The sequence below is a fragment of the Hypoxylon trugodes genome, assembly GCF_022578975.1.
Source record: "Hypoxylon trugodes strain CBS 135444 unplaced genomic scaffold F4822scaffold_12, whole genome shotgun sequence".
Classification (NCBI taxonomy): Eukaryota; Fungi; Ascomycota; class Sordariomycetes; order Xylariales; family Hypoxylaceae; genus Hypoxylon; species Hypoxylon trugodes.
Window position 1 is genome coordinate 222,553 of NW_026250027.1, and position 23,435 is coordinate 245,987.

Here is a 23,435-nt window from a genome sequence, read left to right on the forward strand (position 1 = left end):
GTACCAGCGGCAAGGACCGAGGTTTCTACTTAGGTACCCATGGTCCCAACCGTTTGGATCGACCAAGGTCTACACTTTCAGATTTACCACCCGGGTAGATGATTGATCGTCCCTTCATCGTATCTTCATTCGAATCAGCTTATCGCTTTAACTGTTTGCCATGGTAACCGAAAAGAATGAGCCGGTGTCTGAGAACGATGTCGAGAATAAAGGGAATAGCAATGATTTGCCCACTGACCTGAAGTCCGCCGATCACACTACTACAACTGACCATGACATTGAGATCGCAAATGGACATCTAACCGATCTTGAAGTTGATATTGCTGTTGTTCTCACTCAAGCCGAAGAGGAGGGCGATTGGGATGCCGACACCAGTCCTTTTCCCGCCGTGAGAGCGGTAGTGCCTGAGACGGATGACCCAGATATGCCTGTGAATACCTTCCGAGCCTGGTTCTTAGGTATTGTAAGTAAAACAATCTCATATGGATGCCTTCAATTAATTGACATTCCTCAGGTATTCGTCTTCTTGGGAGCCGGAGTAAATCAGTTTTTTTCATTACGTTATCCCGGAGTTCATATTGTATCGCTCGTTGCGGAATTGCTGGCTTTCCCATTGGGAGTCGCTATCGCTAAGGCTTTGCCTATTAGTCGATTTAATCCTGATCGCCACTTCAACATTAAAGAACATGCTATGGTCACTATTATGTCAAATGTCTCGTTCGGATTCGGCTCCGCAGACTCGACGAACATCATTCAAGCTGCCAGATTTTACGGATTCGATATGCCGACCGGTTTCTCCGTCATGGTTGTCATTTGCTGTCAGCTATGTGGGTATGGTATTGCCGGCCTCTGTAGGTCGATGCTTGTTCAACCGTACGTACCGCCGATAGTTTCACTTTTATTTTCATCTATCTTAATCACTCCCCTTATTTCTCTCTCACTCCGCTCTTGAATTTGACTTACCATACTTATCCTCACTACCCCATCGTCTTGCTTGTCGTCCCCTCTTACCCCCACTTACTAATACCCCGCTATAGTGCTACGATGATCTGGCCCGGTGTTCTCAGCAACGTAGCCCTGTTGAGTTCAATTCATTCTCGAGCCAATGCAGTAGCTAACGGATGGAAAATAACTCGAATAAAGTTCTTTATGGTTGTGGGAACCGCCGCCTTTGTTTGGTATTGGTTCCCTGGCTTGATATTCACTGGCTTGAGTTATTTCACGTGGATATGCTGGATCGCACCTGACAATCTTGCCGTGAATCAGATTTTTGGCATGTATGTACTAATATATCTCCTCTCCCTTCCGAGGAAGTTATATTGACTCTGACCGTTTAGGGTAACCGGTGTGGGCCTTTTCCCGCTCACATTCGACTGGGCTATGGTCGTGTATAATACGAACCCGCTACTTAGTCCCCATTGGGCAGCTCTCAATGTTTTCGTAGGGTTTGCCGTCTTCTTCTGGATTATCACACCTGCCATCTTCTTCACGAATACGTGGTATACGTCCTATTTACCACTTTGTTCGGCGGATGTGTATGATCGTTTCGGACAACTCTACGATACAGCAAAGGTTGTCACCAACAATTTATTCGACCAAGAGAAGTATAAGGCATATTCCCCTCCTTACTTACCTGCGACTTTCGCGTTTGTCTACGGTTTATCTTTCGCATCCATTACCAGGTGAGTTTCAAATTTCTTCATCTATTCTAGGAAGCCTCACTCACCATTCATAATCACAGCGTCTTGACCCATATTTATTTCTTCCATTGGGATGAAATTAGTCATGCGATTCGCGGCACTCTAAAACTCGACATCCACGCCAGGCTTATGAGAGCTTATAAGGATGCCCCCTGGTACTGGTGGTCGGCGATCGTGCTCATCACTTTTGGCATGGCTGTTGCTATGACCGAGGTTTACCACACAGGATTGCCCGTGTACGGTGTTGTGATGGCTTTTGCTATCGGCGCTATCTACATGGTACCATGCGGAATGATTCAAGGAGTGACGAATGTAAACGCCAATCAACTTAACGTCTTAAGCGAGTTTATCGGTGGGTATCTGTTCCAAGGCCGCCCGATCGCCAACATCCTGTTCAAGATCCTATCGCAAGATGTAGTAGGTCAAGGAATTTACTTCGCCGCTGATATGAAAATGGGCCATTACTTGAAAATTGCACCACGCACTCTGTTTTGGGCACAAGGTTTGGCTACCGTGCTTGGCGCATTGACTCAAGTAGGAGTAACGTTGGTGAGTAAATTTGGTCTGCTTATATCCCACCGACCGCACAGAGTTTTATTGGTAGAATCAATGCTAATCTTGGTACTATAGTGGATGTTAGGAAACATACCCGATATCTGTTCCTCAGACCAGCCAAACGGTTTCAGCTGCCCTCAGGGACGTACCGTATACAGTAGCTCGGTTATATGGGGTCTCGTCGGTCCCGCACGTCTTTACTCCGCCGGCAAGATCTATAGTCCCCTCTTGCATTTTTTCTGGATTGGTCTTATCATGCCACCAATCACGTACTTCATCTGGAAGAGGACGGGAAGCGACTTCGTACGCAAGATCAACTGGCCGCTCATCTTCGTCGGCACCTACAACGTCCCCCCTGCTACAGGAATCAACTATAGTAGCTGGTACATCGTCAACCTTATCTTTAACAAGATTATCTATAAGAAGTTCTATGCTTGGTGGACCAAGTACAATTATATCCTTGCGGCGGCGTTGGATATAGGTCTCGCTATCAGCGGCATCGTTATCTTTTTTGCCGTCACGTACGGGCCTAACAAGCAGTTTCCGGATTGGTGGGGTAACACGGTTTGGCAGAACACTGCTGATGGACAAGGCTTACCATGGCTTACGATGCCTGATGTTGGATATTTCGGGCCAGCGAATGGTACATGGACTTAATGAAGGAGTTATATATAGGTGCCCTGTAGAACAACAACTAAGCCTTTTAAGATTCGACCCCGCTAGTACTACCCCTAGAAAACGACGAAAGGTGGCAGTTCTAATGAAATAATAGAAAGTAGTAGCGGCACGTCATATCCAATCGTATTCATAAACAATACTACTACTTTCAAACATGCTTTCATGGCAACGCTCACCCGGACACTGCAGCGACAGACCAAGCGCCAACATCATCCCTTACGCATAAAATATGCGTATACTAATCAGTCCAACCATAACCCGTGACTTATCTAAAGTCAGTTCTCGAAACCATCTCTTCATCGTAAACTCTTCTCTTTTCAAAACTAGGCGCCGAGAAATACCTCCTCCCTTCCCAAATTAGCTAGTTGCCCTGGTAACGCGATAGCAACAAAAAACGATAGCTAGAATAAGAATACTTTGCTCATCCCATCATGTAAACGGTGCAGGACCCGTTCAAACCGCATCGAGGGGATAATCATCAGCAAGAAAATCGCCGTGGTTAAAGTCATGCGGATCGTCAAGAGTGCCATTATTGCCAACCCTCGGGGTCATGAAGAAATCCAGGTTTAAATCCGGTATTTGATCAGTACTAAACATTGATGAGCCAGCATCAGCTTTAGCATCAATGTGCGGATCTAATATAGCCGTTATTTCGGCTTCATAGAGGTCGAACTGGGGGGACGTCTGAGCGCCATGTTCCTGTCTGTTGGCTTCCCCAAGATTTCGGTTCGAATATGGACATTGAATAGCGTCGAATATTGATGATCCAGCAGCGCTAGTTTCGACGTGTTGTTCCAGCGTGTCCGATAATACAGCTTCATTAGATTCAGAAGACGCTAGCGCGACGTATCGACCCGAAAGATCATCCGCCTGTCCATTCGTTCTCTCGGGATCTGGGGGCGTTTCGCCTCGACTTTCACGGGAATATCTTTCTGCGAACCTCCTAGCGAAGGGTACTGGACACCCTTTCTTCTGCGAATGCCTCAAAGAAGTTACACAATATCTTATGTCCTGCGAATGCCTCAACGATGTCATTTAATATCCTATATTCTGCCGTGTCGAGGACCGCTTGGAGATCACGCTCCTCCCGTGGCATGTCGTAAGATATTTCTCCACTTTCCTGTAAATGGTCCGCGACGATTGTGGCTCCTTGTTCTCTCAGGAATTGCCGGAGGCTCGAGGCTATTCCTTGCACCGGCTCCTGAATGTAAGGAGACATTGGTCGTTCTACTCCAGGAAAAACAGTATCCCATACACTGTACCACTGTTGCTCAAGTCCCATTTTCTTGTCCACTCGAGTTGTTAACTCGTGATCTTGGTCTCGTGTTAGACAATCAGGCACTTGAAATTCCTGTTTGCTGCACAGCTGCGATCAAATATGAACCATCTGATCTGATTGAATATCAAATACCTGGCCGCACACGGGACAATAGTGTCGTTGGAGATGTTTGCGCCGAAGGTGTTGCTTGACATGGCTAATTCTTTTCGTGTCGAACAGAATACATCTATGATACCGGAATTTGTCGCGTTTGTAGTATGGACATGCAAGAGATAACCCTCTCGTATCCGCACTCTTGCTCTCGTCGGATGTTCTAACCCTACTGCTCGATGGACTCCCGTCTTCATTTCGCTTGTCATTATTTTTGCTGTTATCCGCTCTACGTCGTTTCCTCGGCCTCGAAGGACTTTGGCGGCCATTGACATTTCCCGACGAATTTTCGCTCGCCTCGTGACCCCCTTGGCAACTCCTCCAGACAAGATACCTTATCAATATACTACATGTAATCGTTGGAAGGGCCTGGTAGAAAGGGTGGCCTGCTTTAATAATATCTTCGTCCATGGGTTCTGGAAGCCATTCGTCTGACTCGGGCGTGCTCAAGCTATCCGGACTGTTGTCAACACTGCTATCAGATCCTACGGAGTTTGTGCACTCGTCAATTGCCAGACGTGTAAACTCTGGAGGACCAGCTGCATTGGTATTCCGCGGAAAGATTTTGCGTGTACCAATTAATAGCGCCCTCCAGAAGTCGGACATGTATTTAATTCGGTTGTCCTTTATTTGGTCTGTCCTTACAAAAGGGGCCTGATCCCTTATTGCCATGGAAACGATCAACGAAGAACAACTCAATACACATTGAAAGATGTCGGATAGGGTTAGCATAGGTAGTATTCGGACTGATGCTTGCGGCTGCGAATATGAAGACGTAAGAGTACGATTCGCAGTTTTGGTAAAATCGCGACCGAGGTATATAGGGATGTCAATGCCAGGAGCCCCGTAGAAAACTCGCAACCGTGCCTCGACTGTGATACCTAAATAATCAACTAGAATGAGACATTTAATGAATCCGACCGACGGCCCCTTTTCTATCCGAGTCAAGTATGTCTTGTTATTCTTCGAACCGACGTGTTTTATCGTGAGTCCTAGCCTATCGGCAAGGGCCCAAGAAATGAAAGAATAATCCATGTCCCAAGCCATCACCGCCTTCGTTGCCACATTGCTCTTCAGACCCTGTTTGAGTAACACCTCAAAATGAGGAGAGAGTGATAATTGGTTCATCGACAATGTCGAATTATCCGAGGACCCATCAGCGGGGACTTTAGTCAGGCGGTCCTTGTCGGCCGGAGTGCATGTTAACTTCAGGGACGAGTGTGGATATGAATAGGTCGGCGTAGCGGAAGACGAAGTCGGAAACCCACGATATTGAACATTCATTCTTGCATTTGACCACAGTTGAAGGCTGCGCGTGGGGTGTTTTGAATTCTACCTAGGTACAGATGAGAGGAGGTCTAAGCGTAGCAGCTTATTGAGGCATAATTCAGGCGAGAACCTGAGTAGCTGTAACGTTGATTGCCTAGGTATTGTAGGTAGCTCCTATCAAAGGGATTTCAATGTTCGACAAAAATATGGTAGTTTATACCCCCTCCCCTTCTCCATGGGCACCGTTGCGCTGTTCGGAGCTAGGAAATGTGCCTCCAATAGTCGTTAAGATGAACGTTATGTCGTGCTACATACCCCCACCGACGGCGATTAAGTTACCTAGGTACCTATAGCTACGTCCACACGGTGAATATCTTCAAAATGCTCAAAGCTGAACAATGCAAATGAGGGGTCTTGAATTGCGGTTAGGTATATCAGCACCACATGCATACGAAGAAAAAGGAAAGAAAAGGTTCACTAATGCACTATAAAAAAGAAATTTCAATGGCGACAACGTGATTCATTTTATTCTCTCTAGAGCTAACTCGGGGGAACAATCTGTCAAGAAGGGTAGAGATATATACATGCGCGGAATATGTACGGCCGCAAAGCCTCTGCCTTTTAGCATGTCGCTTAAACGGTAACGGTGGAGCCAATGGGTCCGAAGCGGATGTTGGACCAGACGACCTTGCTGCGAAGCTGTTAGTTGATGTTCTATGAAATTTCCAAGTAATGGGGAATACATACGCGTCGGGGATGCTGGACTCGACGTCAGAGGGAACACCAGAGTCCTGGGCGCAGTCACCACGGTCACCACCGGGGGTACCGGCCTTCTCAGGGGGGTAGCTGGAGTCGAGCCAAAGCATGTTGGCGTAGTGCTGTAGCGTGAGTTAGCGAAAGTCGCATCACCGAAAAGGGGGTCGGGTGAGGCTTACGTCATCCCAGATGGACATGACAAGGACTACGGGAAGGTCAAGAGCTTCGTTAAGCTTGTCCCAGCCACCAACTTCAGTGAAGCGGTCACGGTCACCAAAGGCCGTAACCTCAGCGGTGCAGTAGTCGGGTGTGATGTCGCTAGTAGCAGGGAAGCCATCAAGCTTGGGGCCGGGGATTTCGATCTTCTTGCCATCCTGGACGAAGAACTGAGTCAACTTGTTGTCAGAGAATTGAGAAACAACACTAGTCAGCGATGTTAGCCGCATATCCCGTAAGTAAATAATGGGCGATGCAAATTAACTTACGTAAACTTCTTGCTGGTGTCGACAGTCTTGCCCTTTCCGTAGAAGTCGGTGACACCGACACGGTACGGGTTGTAGTCACAACCGTTGGCATCACATTTTCCGGCGAATCGGTCATCGGAGTAGGTACCACCACAGCCATCTTTCTCGCAGACGTGGTAGTTGTTCTCAGAGCAAGGGTGAGGTGTGAAAGCGAAAGAGTGAGAGTTGGACTCCCTATTCAATTGTCAGCGAGTGTTTCCAGAAGGATTCATTCGGCAGTGTTCTTACCAGACATCGATTTCGGCACAGCAGGCACCGTACGGGCCAACACCGGCGTTCTTGTCGTTGGTGGAGGGTTCCCATCCCTCGACGTTGGCCTTACCACCGACGAACTTGAGATCACGGGCACATTGGGCATCACAGTAACCGGTACCGTACTTGGCACCAGCCTTGTTGGTGGAGTAGCTGGCCTTGCCACCGTCTTCCTCCATAGCGACGAAGTAAAGAGCAGCGTTGAGACCGCAGTCGACGGTGGATAGATCGACATCGAAGGTGAACTCGTTACCCTTGAGGTTGAAGGTCTGGTACTTGTCGGCACCGTTCATGAGGTAGAATCGGGAACCGATGTTGGTACCGTAGTCGTGCTTGGTGACGAACTTGAGGGTAAGAGCGTCACCGCTCGTGGAGGCACCGTAGGTCTTGCCGTACTCAGCACCCTCGATGGCGCACTTGGTGGCGCAGTCCTCAGCAGAGCTGCACTTGGAGGTCCACTCGTTGCCGTCGTAGCAGTTGTCGGTACCCTCGGTGGTGTGGAGCCATCGCCAGTTGGCGTCGATGGTCACCTCGGCGTTGGTTTGCGTGCACGAGCCACCGCTGGTGCACTTCTTCCAGGTGAGCTTGGGGTGAGTCTCGGTCTGTTGCGTTCCAACTTGTTGGGCAGTTGCCATCCCCAGAAGGGCGGCTGACACGGCGAGAGACAACATGATGCTGGACTGATCTTCAAAGGTGAGAAGTTCTAAACCTAGAGAGCGATGTGAAGCGCAGGAACAAATCCGATCTGGCCATCTGGGACGCGAGTCGGTTATATACACCAACGATGGTGGTGTTCTCGCCTATCAATAAACAATCTACTGTAGACCCATATTGCCGGCAACGGGCTCCGTCTGGACAAGGCCAAGTCGTAGTAGGGCATAGTCGATCACTAACTCTCTCGGCCTTATGACCATTTTGAATTAGATTAAAATCCCAATTATGCTAGTAACGCTCCGGCGGGTGTTCCGAAGATGAAGGCTGTGGTTGGCCCCCATGGCAAAGTACAAGTCTACACCACGTTGTTCTGGAATCTTGGGGGGCAACAGTACGAAACGGGAGCCCTCTAGAACAAAAAATGTGACGGGTCAGTGTCCAAAACGGTTGTTGCATGCTAGAGTGACCAATTAGACGAGGGGAATTGGTGGGTGTTGGCGATCAAAATTATGAGCCAAGGCCCAAACATTGTCGATATTAGAATTCTGGGGGGTGTCACTACTTCCGACGCAATATAGATTGAATGGTATAAGTTTCAGGATCATGGCCCGAAGTAACCTGGGGTATTGCGGGGGATGGGGTAGAGGTTCTGATTCGGGGGATATCAGGGGTGGCAACATGTATATGGGTGTATATGCCTCAGTGGTGGCTCCGCGGCCCGTTATGTCCACATCACGGAGATCGAGCCGCCGCTGTGGGAGACCAGCACGATACCAAAGCGGGGCCCCAGAAGAAAAGCTTCAAACGAGAAACGGAGGGTGACTACACCACCGGAGCCTTAAGCGAAGCTAGACGACGGCGATGGCGTAAGGCTAATGCCGTGTTCAATCCCGTTAGACCTCCGAATTTGCAATCCAAACCGACGGACGCGAGTTTCAAGTGAAAGTGTGAAGCTGGTAATGGGAGGAAAATGAGACGAAATGGTCGCCCAAAAAAACGTGCCAGTCCTTTTTCTTTTTCGACGCCCCTGCGTTTAGCCACACCGTCACTGCACCGCACCACGGGATCTCGACGAGATCTAGTGTAACGCGACGGCGCCATGGTATTGGATGAAAAACTTGCTGAGGAAAAGATCGACAGTTGGAAATGCCGTACACGTCCATGATGCCGAGACTGGGGTCATGGAAAATATCAGCGCCATATTATCCAAGGGTGTAGCGGACGCCAAGTCTGGTAAGCTCCGTGAAGGGGGCCCTGGTTATGGCACTTGCCTCTGTCCAATATATTTAGCCAATTGATGCCGGGTCCCTTGGAGTAAACTCATGCAGGTCCTCGTGTGGTGTGGTTCGTCCAAACTTCATTTCAACAAGTGACCAAGTTGCCAAGGCCGGTGTAATTCAAGGCCGAAAATACACGAAATATCTATTTCTGGTCCTCGCCGCACGGCGGTGGGATGGAGATTGTATAAGCAAGCCCATTGATGGACGCGGCCCGTCAAGCTCCCCCGAGATAGTAAGAGATAATTAGTAGTTGTTCTATAGGGAGACTAATAGTCCCAATGTCTTGGCTTATGCACGACGGCGCGTAACTAGGCTCAAAATATGATATACTCGCATGACGATATAAGCCGACAATTTACATGAAGAAATGACTTTAGGCAACTAGGAGCCAAGTGGAAGATTATCAAAGCAGCGATGGGAGGGATACGATATTCGATCAGGCTACCCGTGGCGAAGACTTCAGGTTACAGATGTTGCCATTAATCTACGAAATGAAACCATATCTCACTACTAGCGCGGTGGGATAGTCACTTCTTATGCGCTCGCCTCCTATATTTATCGCCATATCATATAACGGCCCAGTAACAATTGTTGAGATTAAGGGTCCGTCGCCGCACCTCAACGTTACCTTCAATATACGTCGTAAGCGCCATATTGGGCTGATAGCCGCGGATCGAAACTTTTAGAATACGAAAACAACTTCATTTGCCATAAAAAGGGCTGGGCAGAGTCTGGCTCTGTTGATCAGTGGGAGAGGTGCATCCTTAACACGAAGAACTTAAGGCGGCTCCCCGAACTGGTGGCTTAAAGGGGCTATAACTGGGCCTGTCAAGCCCTCGCGTATGTTTTTCTAAGCCATGGTCGGTGTAAATAGATTGATCGCAATATCGGAGTTTTACTCTTCAGGAGAGATGCTAGTTTGAGAAAGTAGATTGCCGAGATTGAAACACGAAGCTTGCATACAGCTTTCAGTCCCTCAGAGTCAGGACACTCACGACCCCATCACTGTGTGTACTTGGAGGCTCTTAGAAGAAAATGAAAGAATCGTATTGACGATCGGTTTGAACGCTGCGCGATGTCTGTAGAAAATTGTACCGGAGTGGATTCGATAACCAACAGCGGGTAAAGAGAAGTGCGTGGCAAAACGAACCTCAGAAGAGACGATGAATACAAGAAAATCAGATCTTCATAGCTCGTAGAGCCTTCAGGAAGTAACTGTATAATTAGAGGTGTATCGCGATCTCCTCGGATCCAATAAGCGTTTCGATGACTTACATAAGTTAGCATACGGATGTTGTCATCAACGTTTTCCAAGCTCTATTGCGAAGGTTATTACGTATGAGTATGTTACCCTATGTGGATTACTTCATCATTCCTCCTTCGGGAACATCCGAATTTGATGTTGATCTCGAAGGTCAGGAATTCTAGAATACACGGAAGCAAAACCAACGAACTAAGGTCTAGATAGCAGCACATAGAATTAGCATCGATCACCACAAGAACGTCACTCGCGATGTCACTTACTTTGACATATCGTCACTGAATAGGAAAGTTTTAACTCGGAATTCTCATCAAATTAATCGACCCTCAATGGTCCATCTAGGCCTATGTAATCAATCGCCGTCGATCGGTCTCCTAGAGAGGCGTTGGTTGATCAGCCGGCGGTGGGAGGCTGACCAAATCGATCGAACGCCGCGTCTAGATCTTGATTACGTATGTGCCCAAGTAGATAACCTGTAGTTGAACTTGATCAAGACATCGTCTGACGTTTTCATCCAATTATTCGGGAGGACATCTCTTCATAACGACATTCTCAACATTCACAATCACCATCACACATCCCCAAAACACCCGTTGTCAAGCAAACAGCAAATGTATATAGCAAAGTAAAGTAGCCTAAGTAAGTGGCCAGCAACCAGTAGCTGTAGAAAAGACCAGATAACCATAAAAAAAAGCCAGCGACCATATAGAACAGAATAGGGGGTATTTTCAATATACTTTCTCTTTCTTTCTCAAGCATCAAGCACCAGACACCGTCATCACCCGCCATGCATCATCATTAAGTACCTAATAAGGCCCTCCGATTCACATCAACTCGTCATCGCCTGCCGCAACACCCTCCCACTTTTTCGCAGGAAGTTTGCGGACTTTCTTCGTTGGGCTGCCGTTGCTGGCTACCTTAAGAACTTTCTTGTCCTCGCCGTTCATGCGTAGTTGCTCCATGCTACTCCTCAAATTGCCGAGGCTGTCATTGCCAGCTCCAGCTCCGGTAGCAGTAGAGGACCTAGTGCTCGGCACGTCGCCCCTCTCCTGAAGCGGCGAACGTTTACTCGGCGCACGGCCCGACAACTCGCGCTTCAGTATCGCGACCTCTCTCCTCAAGCGCTCGTTCTCTTGTTCCAGATTCTCAATCAGGATATTCTCCTTATCCTCGTTCTCCAAATCATCTTCCTCAGAGCTCGGCGCCGTAACAGTGACCACACCCACACTACGGGCTAGCACCTCCACCTTGCGATCTAAGTGTTCTTCACCGCGCTCCTGCTCAAGCAACATGGAAGCTTTCCACCTGCCCATTTCTAACGCAAGGCGCTGTTCAAAGTCCGCGTAACATTCCTCGCGGATCTCCTGCTCTAGGTCCGCAACGCGGTCTTCCATGGACATGAGGTGTGCTTCGGCAGCCATACGTGCCTCCGACTCTCGCGCTACCTCGGCGTTGAGTTGGTCGATAATATCAGCCATCCTAGCAATCTCCAAAGCTGCATTCTCCATAGTCGCTCGCTCCGTATCGGAGATAGGTGAGAATGTTCGACTATGTGTCCCCGAAGGCTGGAAGTACGGCTTGTGGTGAGAAAGCACAGGTGAGCTCGTAGGACTACGAGAGCCCACGCTCGATTCCGACTGATGGGAATGTGTTGTGGTGTTTGCATTTGCATTGGCTAGTATAGTAGATGTGATAGAAGGAATGCGCGGTACAGTAACCTCGCGGGCTAGGGCACTGTATCGTAGAATTTGGGACGTCGCATTGAAGTCGCCGAATGGATCGGCGGTAACAATCATAACCGCCTTCTGGGGAGCGCGCCTACTACTTGCAGAATGTGCTAATGAAGTTGAAGGGAATGAATTCGAGAAAAGTAACTCTGTCAGTTTGCACTGGCGGAAGGGAACCAGGTTGGGCTATTGTGTCATTCGATGTTAGCAAAATCCCTGAAGCCATCGCTGAAGTAAATTGCATACCTTTGTTGTGTTACTAGCATCGCTTTGCATTTGCAAGCATTGACCCAGATACATCAAGCTTTCATTGATCTTGCCCGCCTCTGCGAGAGTCGCACCCTGGGTCTTCGCGTCTCTTGCTCGTTCACTGCCTGCTAGGTCAACAATACTTAACGTGCTAGTACCCCATCGCGCGTTATGCCGACCGCGTCGCCTTTTCTTAATCTCCACGCAGAAGAATCCATGGCTCCTCGACGACACGCTGTTACTGCCAGTACCAGCGACTCGCCTCTCGTGAAGCCCAGCTTCGAGAACCATCAACGCCTCCCTAAGGTTACCACATATTACTTTTCGAAGCCCGGCTACGACTTTACGGTCGGGGGATAATTCGGTCGGTTTGAAGAGGAGCGGTCGTCGACGGTACTCCTTGGTAAAGTTCGTCTTAGTCGGGGGTGTTAGGAGGTCGAAGATTCGGTCGTTGTATACTTCGTACATGGAGATAACGATCGCGTACTCGGCGGACGGGTCGCAGGATGCTCGGATCGCGCTAATGTCAGGCGCTTGAGGAAGTGCGGACGGTCGTTGTAGTTGACGCCTCGGTGTCGGCGGCGGGGGGAAGTCGCCCTTGATTGGAGACTTAGTAAGATTGTTCTTGTTTCTTACGGCAGAGGTGAGTGCCATATAGTGTTTCTTAGGTGAAAGGAAGCGAGCCAACTTTGGCTCGACAGACGCAACTTGTGTCCTCGTTGGTGATACAATTTGTTCCCTCTGACTAGGGGGTGTCGATAGGAGTGTTATTCTTGATCTGTCATCTTCAGGGCTAACAAGTCGGACGCTTTGTGGACTGTCTGGAAAGCGCCCGGGTACTCGGAAGCTGTTGTTGAGGGAGGGGGGTTGAATGAAACTGTATTGGGTTCGTACAATCATTGGAGTTGCAGCTCTTGACCCAGCTCGTGATGGTCCATTATAATCACTGTATACTGTCTCGAGGAAAGACGGCGCAGAATAAATCATTCCTTCGGATGCATCCGATGATCTTATGCTAGCCTCTAGTGTAGGCGTTGTATCGCAGTCGACAATGTTCGAGTCGATAGATCGGAACACAACATCAAGAGCGAGTTGTGTTAAGCCACGCTGGCTTCGGGATCCAAGCATTGTATGTGTCTGGTAATACTTAGGTTAGATCTTGTGCATCTTCCAAGGCGCTTTCGTTGGACATACCTTGCCCGAGCCTGTGACTCCTAAAGTGGCCAACAGGCCATCTGTGCCATCACCTCCATGAGGTGCTAATACGCCCTCTACTAGAGGTAGGACTCTAGTGCCTTGAAATAAATCAAGTTGTGTAGCATCTTCTTCAAAGACTTGTGTAAATGCGAATTTCTCAATCGCTCGTCTTCGATCGTTCGGCGGGTTTAATGTAATATGTGTCGGCGCATCATCCTCCGCAGGATCCTCAACTAAAAGAAATCGTTCAGCGTTGGAGGCTCCAGCTTGAGGAGGACGTAGTCGTAGATAAACCTGGAAAAGGTTGGCATGTGCCTTTTGAGGCGGCTCCATAGTGGTGATGCGGTGAAGAATTAGAATGGGATGAAAATTATATGAAAAAAGGGTGAATGCAAGTTACACGCAATAGGATGCACAATTGAAAAATTTGGACTCGTAAGGCGTCCTATAATGCAAGAAATATCCCGTTCGATACGGATGCAACACTTGTATTGAAAATGGTTGGAGGTAGAAAATTGTTGAAGGTGGATAAGATATGAAAGTACAGTGTACAAAAAATTGTAGGTCAAGATTAAGGTCAATATTTACTTTTGTACGATCTGTTTCGCCGGCAACCGACATTTTTGTGTTAGGTAATCAGTCGGAATCGGTGAGCTCAAGCCACATACAAGGATAGTCCCTCCACACTGGCAGACTGGGCGGTCTGGAGCTGTGGCTCTTACTGTGGCTAACCCCCCACTTTCTCCACCCTAGCAAGAATATTAAATTCCCGTTTACTCTGAGCTCGAACTTTTTTCCTCTTCCTTTTTTTCTTTAGCTCTCTTTGGTACGTTCCTCCGAATACCCCCATTCCGACGATGACGCCGTTGCTAATTCTGCTATAGCCTTTTGGCTTAGATCAAGTGTAGTATCTGTTCTTTTCAGTTTAATCTCTGAAAGAGTTCTACTTGAACTCAATCGTGATTATTCTAATTTTTGCATCGCGGAAGCGCATCCTCTAGGCTTGCCTATGATCGCTTCCACCGTGTCCCTGGTATTACACTGCTTCCAGGTGACGCGAATGCTTTTTTGCTTTTGATTTTTCATTGCGGCCTTTAGCTCGTCTAGAGGCGTGAGGAAGAATCTATTAAAAGTTGCGGTCAATGGGCATATCGACTGCAAACGAACTCCGTTAAATCCGTCAGATATACTAATTGCATCGCTTTGGTTACACCACTCGAACAATTTTATTAAATTAATTCATGATCTGATCTGCAAGTTTCCTCGTATGTACTAAAGTATCCAGCTGTGCGTCTTACTACCCCTATTCATGACATATAATTCGTGCAACATTGGCTGGCCACGTACCTGGGTTGTCCCATGCTAGAGCAACGAACTACGCATTTCATAGGAGGATAGGAGTAAAATCTCGCGCAAGACCAATAAGAAAAGCACCCGATACATGTGTGTTGTGTGTCAGTACAAGTACACTAGTTCCTCGCCTCTATGCGCGGCCAACGAGGCTCTCCCGAGTCTATTTCTGGGTAGTTTGCGTAGCTCAAGGTCAAATGAGACACTTGCAATTCCATGACATGCGTCCCTCTCAATGACTTGTCAATATTGATACATCTACTTTAGTATACTTTTATCTACCCCCAACCAAAAGAAGCTATCCACACCTATGATACCCCTGAATTACCTCCAAACATACATAGCGTAATTTAGACTGACGTGAGCGGGAAGAATTAAAAACCAGTAATCTCGATTGCATGCAAAATGCACGTCACTGTCGATATCCGCTACCTGCTCAAGTGGAGAGGTTGAACGTTGATGCTTGTTCGCATGGAAACGAATATGGTAAAAACGGAGTAGAAATCGATTATGTACCTGCTCCCAGTAGAGAAGATCTACTTTTTATGTGACTGTACGGATCATTGTTGGAGCTCAGCTAGGGTGAGTTCTGGACTTTCGAATGATAATCCGTGGAATGGAGGAATGGGTGGGGATAAATGAACAAAATCTGTATGTAAGTATCTAGGTACCCTTGCTCCTGTATCGTCATCACCACCGAGGGGTCGGATGGGTCGATGGAGGATGGAGAATATCGGAAGCGGACGAAATAAGGTCGAGTTCCCTCTTTACGTGTACAAACGACCCCATCTCGCCTATTTATCAGTTTTTGGTACGTAGAGCTGCACACAAGATGCAGCAAAGAAACCCATCCACCACACGTGCCATTTCCTAAAATGAATGTGACTGTTATTACCATCCATTTTCATATAAAATTCGTAAGGCAGTAGTATTGGAAAACCAGCCATCCGGAACGACGTCTAGATAGGGCAGTTGAGTAGATATTTCTCGTAAGTATCTTCGGATAGGTCTTAGCACTGTATATTCGTACGCCTACATACGCTTAGGAATTAAACGTATGAGCAAAAGAAAAGATAGGTGTTGTTAGTTTGATTTCTGTGTGTCATCTCCTGGCAATATGACTCCTCTTCGAGATGCGTCACGAGAGACCCCTCGTACCGTTGAACAAGTTTTCGGTGGGGTATCTCGGGGCTAGAATTAATAGGTAGTGGGACATGATATGTTCTTTGTTGTGTTTTTAACTGATGAAATCGAGCCATTGTCGCCGATGAGAAGAATTAAAAAAAAAGAAGTTCCACCTCAAATTGGAGTCGGAACCAAATTTACAGTAGTGAAAGTACGTAGGTACATGTACCTAGCTAAGGTTAGATGTGGGGTCGATGGGGTCGATGGATGGTTGTTTGTACGTTGGGAGGTACTTCCATGCGGCTTCAAACGCTGAAATAGCGCCCAGCCAAGTCCCAAATGCCAGCATCTAGCAGCAGGTAGACCTAAAAACAGCCATTCACAGCTTCCCGCACGGTGGACCGTTACTGGTGATTTAGTGGTTCTAGAGGGGTGTTTTAGGCTTTAGTGCACTGGACTGATGCAAGTCAGGAAAGGCGGTGACGCATTTCCTAAAATGAATTAGTTCGTCTCACCCGCGGCGGCAGACGAATCAGGGACCGTGCAGTGAGCTGCGGAGTTCAGGGTCACCCCACTAATGGAAAAGCAAAAAAAGAAAAAAAAAAGTTTAGGTGCAAGTGCAAGTTACAACGGTACGGCGGTACAGGTACAGGGTGGGATATATCCACGGTCATTTTTTCCCGGGTCTACATTTGCAACTTTTTTTTTCTTCTCTTACATTTCCCTCCAAGGAAACTAAAACCACCACAACCAGACAACGAAGTCGCATTATAATTAATTTTCAAGAGCAATTCAGTCAGATAACACACAACTTCGTCGAGAATCATGCCTTCGGCCGTCGCTGAGCTGTAAATTCCCACTACGGGACATGTCTGGATTGCTCCTAGGCATGTCCCGTAGTCCAGCAGTTCACCGAGATATTCAATCATAATTCGACAATTCTCTCGACGAAGTTATACAGACTTTCACTGTCTTGTGTGCCCTTTCTAACTAAAAAGGTACCTCCCGGAAGTCTGAATACCCATCAGAATTACTGCGCATATCGCCCACTCATTGCGGGCCTTGACGACTTGACTTCGATTTTAGTGACGACGATACACTTCCCCCCTCCACCCTCTCTCCTCCCAATTGCAGTATACTCTGTCCCACATTCCTTGCAGCAGTATACGCAAGACCCAGACGCTTGATCGACTCAAGGGTCCGTCTTTGGAATCGAGAATACATCGACTATTCTCGAGTACCGATTCAGGCTTCACCGCCGTTTACCTCGATCTTCTTCAGCCCCGAGTCCGGGGGTGGATCCCGTGTAGACCCCTGCATCCCTCACATATCACACGATTGGCACGCATTACAATGTCCCGTAACGTGCGGCAACAAAGACCCCCGACTACTCCCGTCAAGGGCAATAAGCGACGTGGCTCCGATGCGTCGTCGTCGCTTGACCTATCCGATGAGGGCGGATATTCCGGAGTGGACGACATCAGCGACTCGGAAGATGACGATGAGGAGGATGTAAATGCGGCCGAGGAGGAGCATATTCTTTCCGACGAGCTGCAGCAAATCATTCGCAGTTCTATCTCTCCTCGGCCGCATGAGAGTGAAGATGAACAGGAGGAGGAGGAAGAGGAAGATGACGATGACGAGGAGGATGATTACGAAGGGGACGATGATGATGCAGATGAGAATGCCAGTTGGGACGGTATCTCGTCAGAAGCAGACGCCGACGAGCTTGGTAATGATCAAGGATATACAAGCACAGAACGCCGTGTCCGTTTTGACATCCCTGAGGACTCGTCAGACGGCGATTCAACAGAAACCGACGACGATATTGATCACGGTTTCTTCCCTGATCTATTCGTCGACAAAAGCATCCTAGACCCTTCTTTTCGGCGAGAGATTGAGCATGATCCAGACCCTTACGACTCATCTAATTCGGAGGCATTTTGGGACCATTATGGCCATGGTACCACTCCATGGCTTGAAAGCGGCGTCGATGACACAGCCTCTGATTATGAGGCTTTGATCAGATCCATGGAAGAGGATGACAGCACACCTGTCGCTACCCCTATGACAAGCCATGAGCTTTCAACTGCTATGAACAGCTCAGTTGATTCGTCCGAAAACGACGAGGTCTCCCTGGACGGATATCAAAGTGAGTAATGGTAATTTGGTTCGTAAACAAGATTGTGCTAATCTTCCCCACCTAGCTGATGGGGATACTACCGACGAGGAAGATCCGCCTGAGAAACCTGTTCGACGTAAGACTCGACGGGAAGTTATGGATGACTCTTCCGACTCGGACGTCGTTACACTAATCCGACCCCGTCGTGGCCAACCACGTATTGGTCGTTTCAACTTAGATAAATCCAGCAAGAAGCCTATCGCTATCCTAAACCCAAGGACTGGCAAGATGATGATTTTCACTCATCAGTGTATGAGAGGAAGAGGCTTTGATCTCTCTCCTGAGCAGTTCAATTTCCAATATTTCGAGCAAGCTCCGTCAACCCCTATCCTCAGCAATCCAGGCAATATCATGATGAGTGGCATGATCTCCTCTAGTACATATGGAGATTTCATGAACACTCACACTGTCGGCCCTGCTGAAGCCTGGTATTCCCAAGCATCCGACGGAAATGCGGTTGAGTCCTCTGACTCTGAAGACCAAGTTGTCGATGAGGCAGAGAAGAGTCTCAAGTTGGAAGATTTCATCACTCTAGATGACGATGAAGAAGAGGAGGAATCGTCTGAAGGCGAGAAGGGCCTCGAGCACGACGAAGGCGACGATCAAATATTTTTTACCCCTAACCGCACGCCAGGCCGCCCGAATACCGCGTCCAGTGATGTAACTTCCCTTCTCGAACATTTCGAACACAACACCGACATCGTCGGTGCATTCCGTCGAGACCAGGCGAATCACCGATTAATCAGCCGCAGCAAAGCTACTCGTGATTCGCTCGCATTCTCCGGCCCCTATTATGAAGGTACGCTTCGCGGCATTAAGGATGGACGCATCGCTACTACCAACGTTCCCATTTCCCCTATGCGAAAACAGAAGAAGATGATGCCGGAGCTTACCAGCAGTCCCCTCGCGACAATGTCGCAAAAGAGAAAGGCATCGTCGGAGCACCATCTGGGTCATAAACGACAGAGGAGCATTCCAGACGTAGATCTCCTCAAAATCTAACCCTTTAATACAACAAGACCCCTCGCCCGACTGCCCCTCTACCAAATACGACGATGGACGGTGTGGCCTATTCCCATAGGTCATTTCCTGGCCATTCAAATCACACATTGCAAAACTCTGCGTATTTCCTATTATGAGTCTAACTGATTCCCTTTGCTTTCAATTCAACCAACCACACCCATTTGCCCCCCAAACGATCCCCCAATAGCACTTTGTCATCCTCCAATTCTTACTTAATTGGCATTTTGATAAGGCAGACGTGGCCACGTTTCGAGACGTATAACAACTCCCGTCCACGACCCTGCCTTTGAGTACATCTGATAGAAATTTCTTGAACGTACCGCCATAATCAAAACTTCGAGAACCAAAGAGCTCAGGAACTATGGATTTTGTTCAAATTTCCTTGATGTGGCAATTGAGCAGATCACATTCGGGCCGGATAATTTCTAATGCATATTAAAACAGCTGTGGGACGAAATGTTTCGCATCTGTAGCAATAGGGGGGCAATGTCTGCTGGGATATTTACGAGATAAATCGTGTTCGTAACCATGCCGAAAGGTATGATTGCTTTCATGAGTCTCATCCCAATTTAGGAGACGACGCTATTCGCGGTCTCATGTTATTTCATAGCAAACTCAATAAAAAGCTGATTTCCTCATTCTGATGACACTTATTCGTGAAAGTCCTATTACTCAACCTAAAATATTTTTCCCTTTTAATAGTAGTCATTTCACTAGCTATAGTCATTGGTAGAGTCAAAAAATATTCCTTCTTCCCGTCACCTGTTCCCCGGCTAAGTCCCGGAGAACCATTCCACTACCTTCCACTACCATAAGAGCGCAATCAATCTCAGGAGGAGGGCCCGTAAGATCTCCGGGGCTATGTAGAAGGCCGAAGTTTCCTTTTGTACTTTTTTTCGTCTCGTTCCTTTTCCTTTCTCGCGCGGAGCCGTTTCCAAGGACGCGACCCGTTTTAGCTTTAGGTACGTAGGTAGGTACATATCATCGGATGTATCCGATGAACACTCAGATAAATGTTACTAACATATACTTATCAACATCTAGAGGCAGAGCTGCAAAATCAAGACCAGAGTCTTCCGGGAGCAAGTGGAATCCCCCCACACTTTCACGATACTCGCTGTGTGCAGTCGATCCTATATGAAAGACTTTATGGGGGATACTTGGTTTACTATTAGGGGGGAGGATCTCGGGTCCAAAAGTAGGAATGTAATATACTTGAGAGTTACTTCGGCTAACATCCGAGCGGGAGGACAGCCCTACATACTTCTCACTTACAACAGGAAAGACGAGGATTGCTCTGCCGGAGAAGGTTGATGACTTAAGTCGCCTCCGTATCTCTACCCACCTAGATGTGGACGCAATCGCCATGCTCTATCCCGAGCTCCGAGCTCTACATCGGCTGCAGAGGGAACAGGTCACGACAGCCGTATGCGGGACACCTTGCGGGGAATATAAACCGCCAGCGCCAGCACAAACCCATGAATTTCCGCTAGTCAAAAATGACGTTATTATGTTCTGGGCGAAACCATAGATTTAACTAATTGCACAATCTCAATTATTCAGTCAAGCTACCCAACTAGCTAGCAAAGCAAGCGTTATGCTATCTCCTCGCCTCGTGTCTTCTCTCATCCTGGTGCAACACTACCTAGGTACTTAAAAGGAAAACGTGCATGCAAGACATAACGGCCCCTTAATACCGACCTCAGAGAAATAAACGCAAGTAAAAATCAATCGTATCCATACACCCCTTTTACGTGACCCTATCGAGTCTGTTGTTTCGTAGGTGTTTCTCTTCCTAGGGAAACACAATCCGTAAAGTGTACAAGCCGGGCGGTTATACCCTCAACGGCCAATATCCTGAAGACTTCACCCCACCTTTAGGGCTTCGTAAAGCCGTAATGGCAAGATGCGAAGTAGACGGTTTACAACTCCTCCTTAACATCACCAGCCTTCTTCTTCGCAGCCTCGGATCCAGCACCAAGCTGATCCACAACCCACTGGTACGCGTCCTTAACGTTCTCGCCGATCTTGGCGAAGGCGGTGCTGGCGGGGTTCGTGGTACCGTACTTGAAGTATGTCGATTGCTTGCGGGCCTCGGCACGGAGTTCGTTGACGGTAGAGCCTTGGGGAACGGGCTGTGATTATAACATCAGTACCATCACATATTAAATTCAGAGGATAGAATAGGGTAGGGTGAGCTTACAACACCATAACTATCCAAATAAGCCTTCAACTCGCTCTCACTCCACGTATCAAAAGTGCTCTTCTTGGCAGCCTCCGTAGCATGCAAAAGATAACTCGTAGCCGAAGCATAAGAGCCTCCACCCGCACTCGAAGCAGACGAGTAAGCCGACTGTGCCGCATCTACCAAATCATCACGTGTCGCGGAACTACTCTCGCCGACCTTCTTCGCGGCAGCGTTACCACTGTTCGCTAGGTACTGCCTGAGGTTCTCGTAAGATAGATCATCCCATGTCCACGCGCCGTACGGGTGAGCTGCTTTATGCGCATTTCGACGCACCAAAGCGCGGAGCTGATCTGTCCTCGAGCCTTGTGGGACAGGCACGCCGCGCGCGTCGAGGTATGACTTGAGTCTGCTCTCGGACCAGGTGTTTACGGCTGAGTTAAACGCATCTTGGGCGGCTAGACTGGCGTCATTGGTCGCCTTGGCGTATTGGTTACCCGCTTTGCTGGTAGCGGCGCCGAAAGCGCTCGAGGCTGATGCCGAGACGTTGTCCCTGAGGATGTCGGCGCGGTGCTTGCGGACTATGGCGCGGACCTCGTTGACTTTGCTGCCTTGGGGTACTAGTGGTTGTGTTAGTTAGAGTAGTGAAATAGGGATGGGGAAGGATTATATACCGTTGATTCCGTTCTTGTCGCAGAACTCCTTGAGTTGGGACTCGCTCCAAGCATCAATAACCTTGTCCGTGAGAGTAGCGTAGGCAGCATTGGCGCTAGCGGAGGCAGAGGCCTTCTGCTCTTGCAATCTCAAGTACGCAAGACGCGAGTTGCGACGAACCAAGGCGATCAGTTTGTTGCGCTATAAAATTGTGTTAGCAACAACATTTCCCCTACTTGGTGGACTACAGGGTATTCTTACTTCAGTGATCTGAGGAGCAGGGAAACCATGAGTATCGAGCCACTCTTTCAAGTCAGACTCAGACCAAGAATCATACAGCCAATCACCAGGATACGAAGCGGTCTCTCCGGCCTTCTTCGCTATCGTCTCGTAATTAGCTCGGGCCTTCTGGAGAAGAGTATCGCGAGTTCGTGGTTGGGGAACTGTATATCAAGTTAGCCATATATCAAGACAAATACCAAGGTGGGTGTTATTACCTGGGATGCCATGCTTATCAGCAAACGCCTTCAAGGAACTCTCAGTCCAAGTATCCAAGATCCATTCATGTACATCAGTCCAAGCCGTCTGAGCCTTGTCTTCCGTCTCATACCAGGTGTTAGCTACTTGGGAAACAAGCGCGTCCTTGTTGGACTTGGCCGACTCCTTCGTCTCAACACCTTTGGATTGTAGGTACGATGTAAGCTTGTCGGAATCCCAATTCTTGTAGGGAGCAACGGCATAAGAGTCCCAGTTCTTTTGGATGAGGTTCTCGAGATCCTTGCGGTCAGCGGGTGTAGGATAGGGGATATCATTATCGGAGAGCCATCGCTCTAGTTCCGTCTCATGCCATTTGTTGTACGCTACAGTGTAACACGTTAGCAGGTGATATAGGTGAACTTGAACAAGAATGTGACTTACCTGCTTTGCTAAACCAATTACTGGCCACGACGGCATCAGCCGCCAGGCCGAGGGAGAAGACGGAGAGCCACCTCATGACGAATTAAGCTCTAATAATCAATTCCTAGCTGTTTTCTTTGTATACTTGGCCCCGAATATTCTTAAGTTGATAGGAATGAATCGTGTTTCGTTTCGTATTAATTCGTGACAATTATCGTGAGTAATAGGAAGGACGACGATGATGGTTTTGTTTGGCGAAGGGGAAGAAAGGTCAGTGGAGTTGAAGAATGTATGATGATGAAGGATGATGATGGAAATTATAAAAATGTATCACGTCACTGTTTTCTTTTGTTTACCGTCACAAGCTTAGACCTGTCAATCCCGTCTTAGGTCAGGCAGCTCAAGGTACTTAGAAGACGTATTGGTGCATTAAAGGTCTCCAGTCCTCCAAGGCTGCTCACTTATGCAAGTACCTTCTTTATATGAAT

General features: G+C 48.1%; 6 protein-coding genes across 6 annotated transcripts; 2 read left to right on the forward strand and 4 right to left on the reverse strand.

The window, feature by feature from the left end:
- Positions 1-160: 160 nt before the first annotated feature.
- F4822DRAFT_439055 (small oligopeptide transporter) lies at positions 161-2,912 on the forward strand (the record flags this gene model as incomplete). Its single annotated transcript, XM_051462591.1, has 6 exons — positions 161-463; positions 515-873; positions 1,038-1,277; positions 1,338-1,682; positions 1,742-2,249; positions 2,331-2,912. 6 exons carry the CDS (start codon positions 161-163, stop codon positions 2,910-2,912), a joined length of 2,337 nt encoding a protein of 778 aa, XP_051308764.1.
- Positions 2,913-3,386: 474 nt separating this feature from the next.
- F4822DRAFT_434918 (uncharacterized protein) lies at positions 3,387-5,646 on the reverse strand (the record flags this gene model as incomplete). The annotated part of the gene is made up of 3 exons (XM_051462095.1): positions 3,387-3,826; positions 3,891-4,284; positions 4,345-5,646. The coding sequence occupies 3 exons, from the start codon at positions 5,644-5,646 to the stop codon at positions 3,387-3,389; spliced, it is 2,136 nt and encodes a 711-aa protein (XP_051308765.1).
- A 618-nt stretch (positions 5,647-6,264) lies between these two features.
- Positions 6,265-7,834, reverse strand: F4822DRAFT_434919 (glycoside hydrolase family 7 protein; the record flags this gene model as incomplete). Its single annotated transcript, XM_051462096.1, has 5 exons — positions 6,265-6,322; positions 6,379-6,509; positions 6,567-6,810; positions 6,873-7,085; positions 7,140-7,834. 5 exons carry the CDS (start codon positions 7,832-7,834, stop codon positions 6,265-6,267), a joined length of 1,341 nt encoding a protein of 446 aa, XP_051308766.1.
- A 2,815-nt stretch (positions 7,835-10,649) lies between these two features.
- On the reverse strand, positions 10,650-14,047 carry F4822DRAFT_89145 (P-loop containing nucleoside triphosphate hydrolase protein). The gene is made up of 4 exons (XM_051464127.1): positions 13,529-14,047; positions 13,229-13,471; positions 12,332-12,931; positions 10,650-12,271 (listed from the first exon to the last, which is right to left on the reverse strand). Exons 1-4 carry the CDS (start codon positions 13,862-13,864, stop codon positions 11,183-11,185), a joined length of 2,268 nt encoding a protein of 755 aa, XP_051308767.1. The 5' UTR covers positions 13,865-14,047; the 3' UTR covers positions 10,650-11,182.
- Positions 14,048-16,659: 2,612 nt separating this feature from the next.
- F4822DRAFT_421794 (uncharacterized protein) lies at positions 16,660-19,849 on the forward strand. Its single transcript, XM_051459829.1, has 2 exons — positions 16,660-18,158; positions 18,214-19,849. The coding sequence occupies exons 1-2, from the start codon at positions 17,360-17,362 to the stop codon at positions 19,188-19,190; spliced, it is 1,776 nt and encodes a 591-aa protein (XP_051308768.1). The 5' UTR covers positions 16,660-17,359; the 3' UTR covers positions 19,191-19,849.
- A 1,007-nt stretch (positions 19,850-20,856) lies between these two features.
- F4822DRAFT_89171 (uncharacterized protein) lies at positions 20,857-23,348 on the reverse strand. The gene is made up of 6 exons (XM_051464128.1): positions 22,969-23,348; positions 22,548-22,910; positions 22,312-22,493; positions 22,071-22,251; positions 21,415-22,016; positions 20,857-21,346 (listed from the first exon to the last, which is right to left on the reverse strand). Exons 1-6 carry the CDS (start codon positions 23,042-23,044, stop codon positions 21,134-21,136), a joined length of 1,617 nt encoding a protein of 538 aa, XP_051308769.1. The 5' UTR covers positions 23,045-23,348; the 3' UTR covers positions 20,857-21,133.
- Between the last annotated feature and the right edge of the window lie 87 nt (positions 23,349-23,435).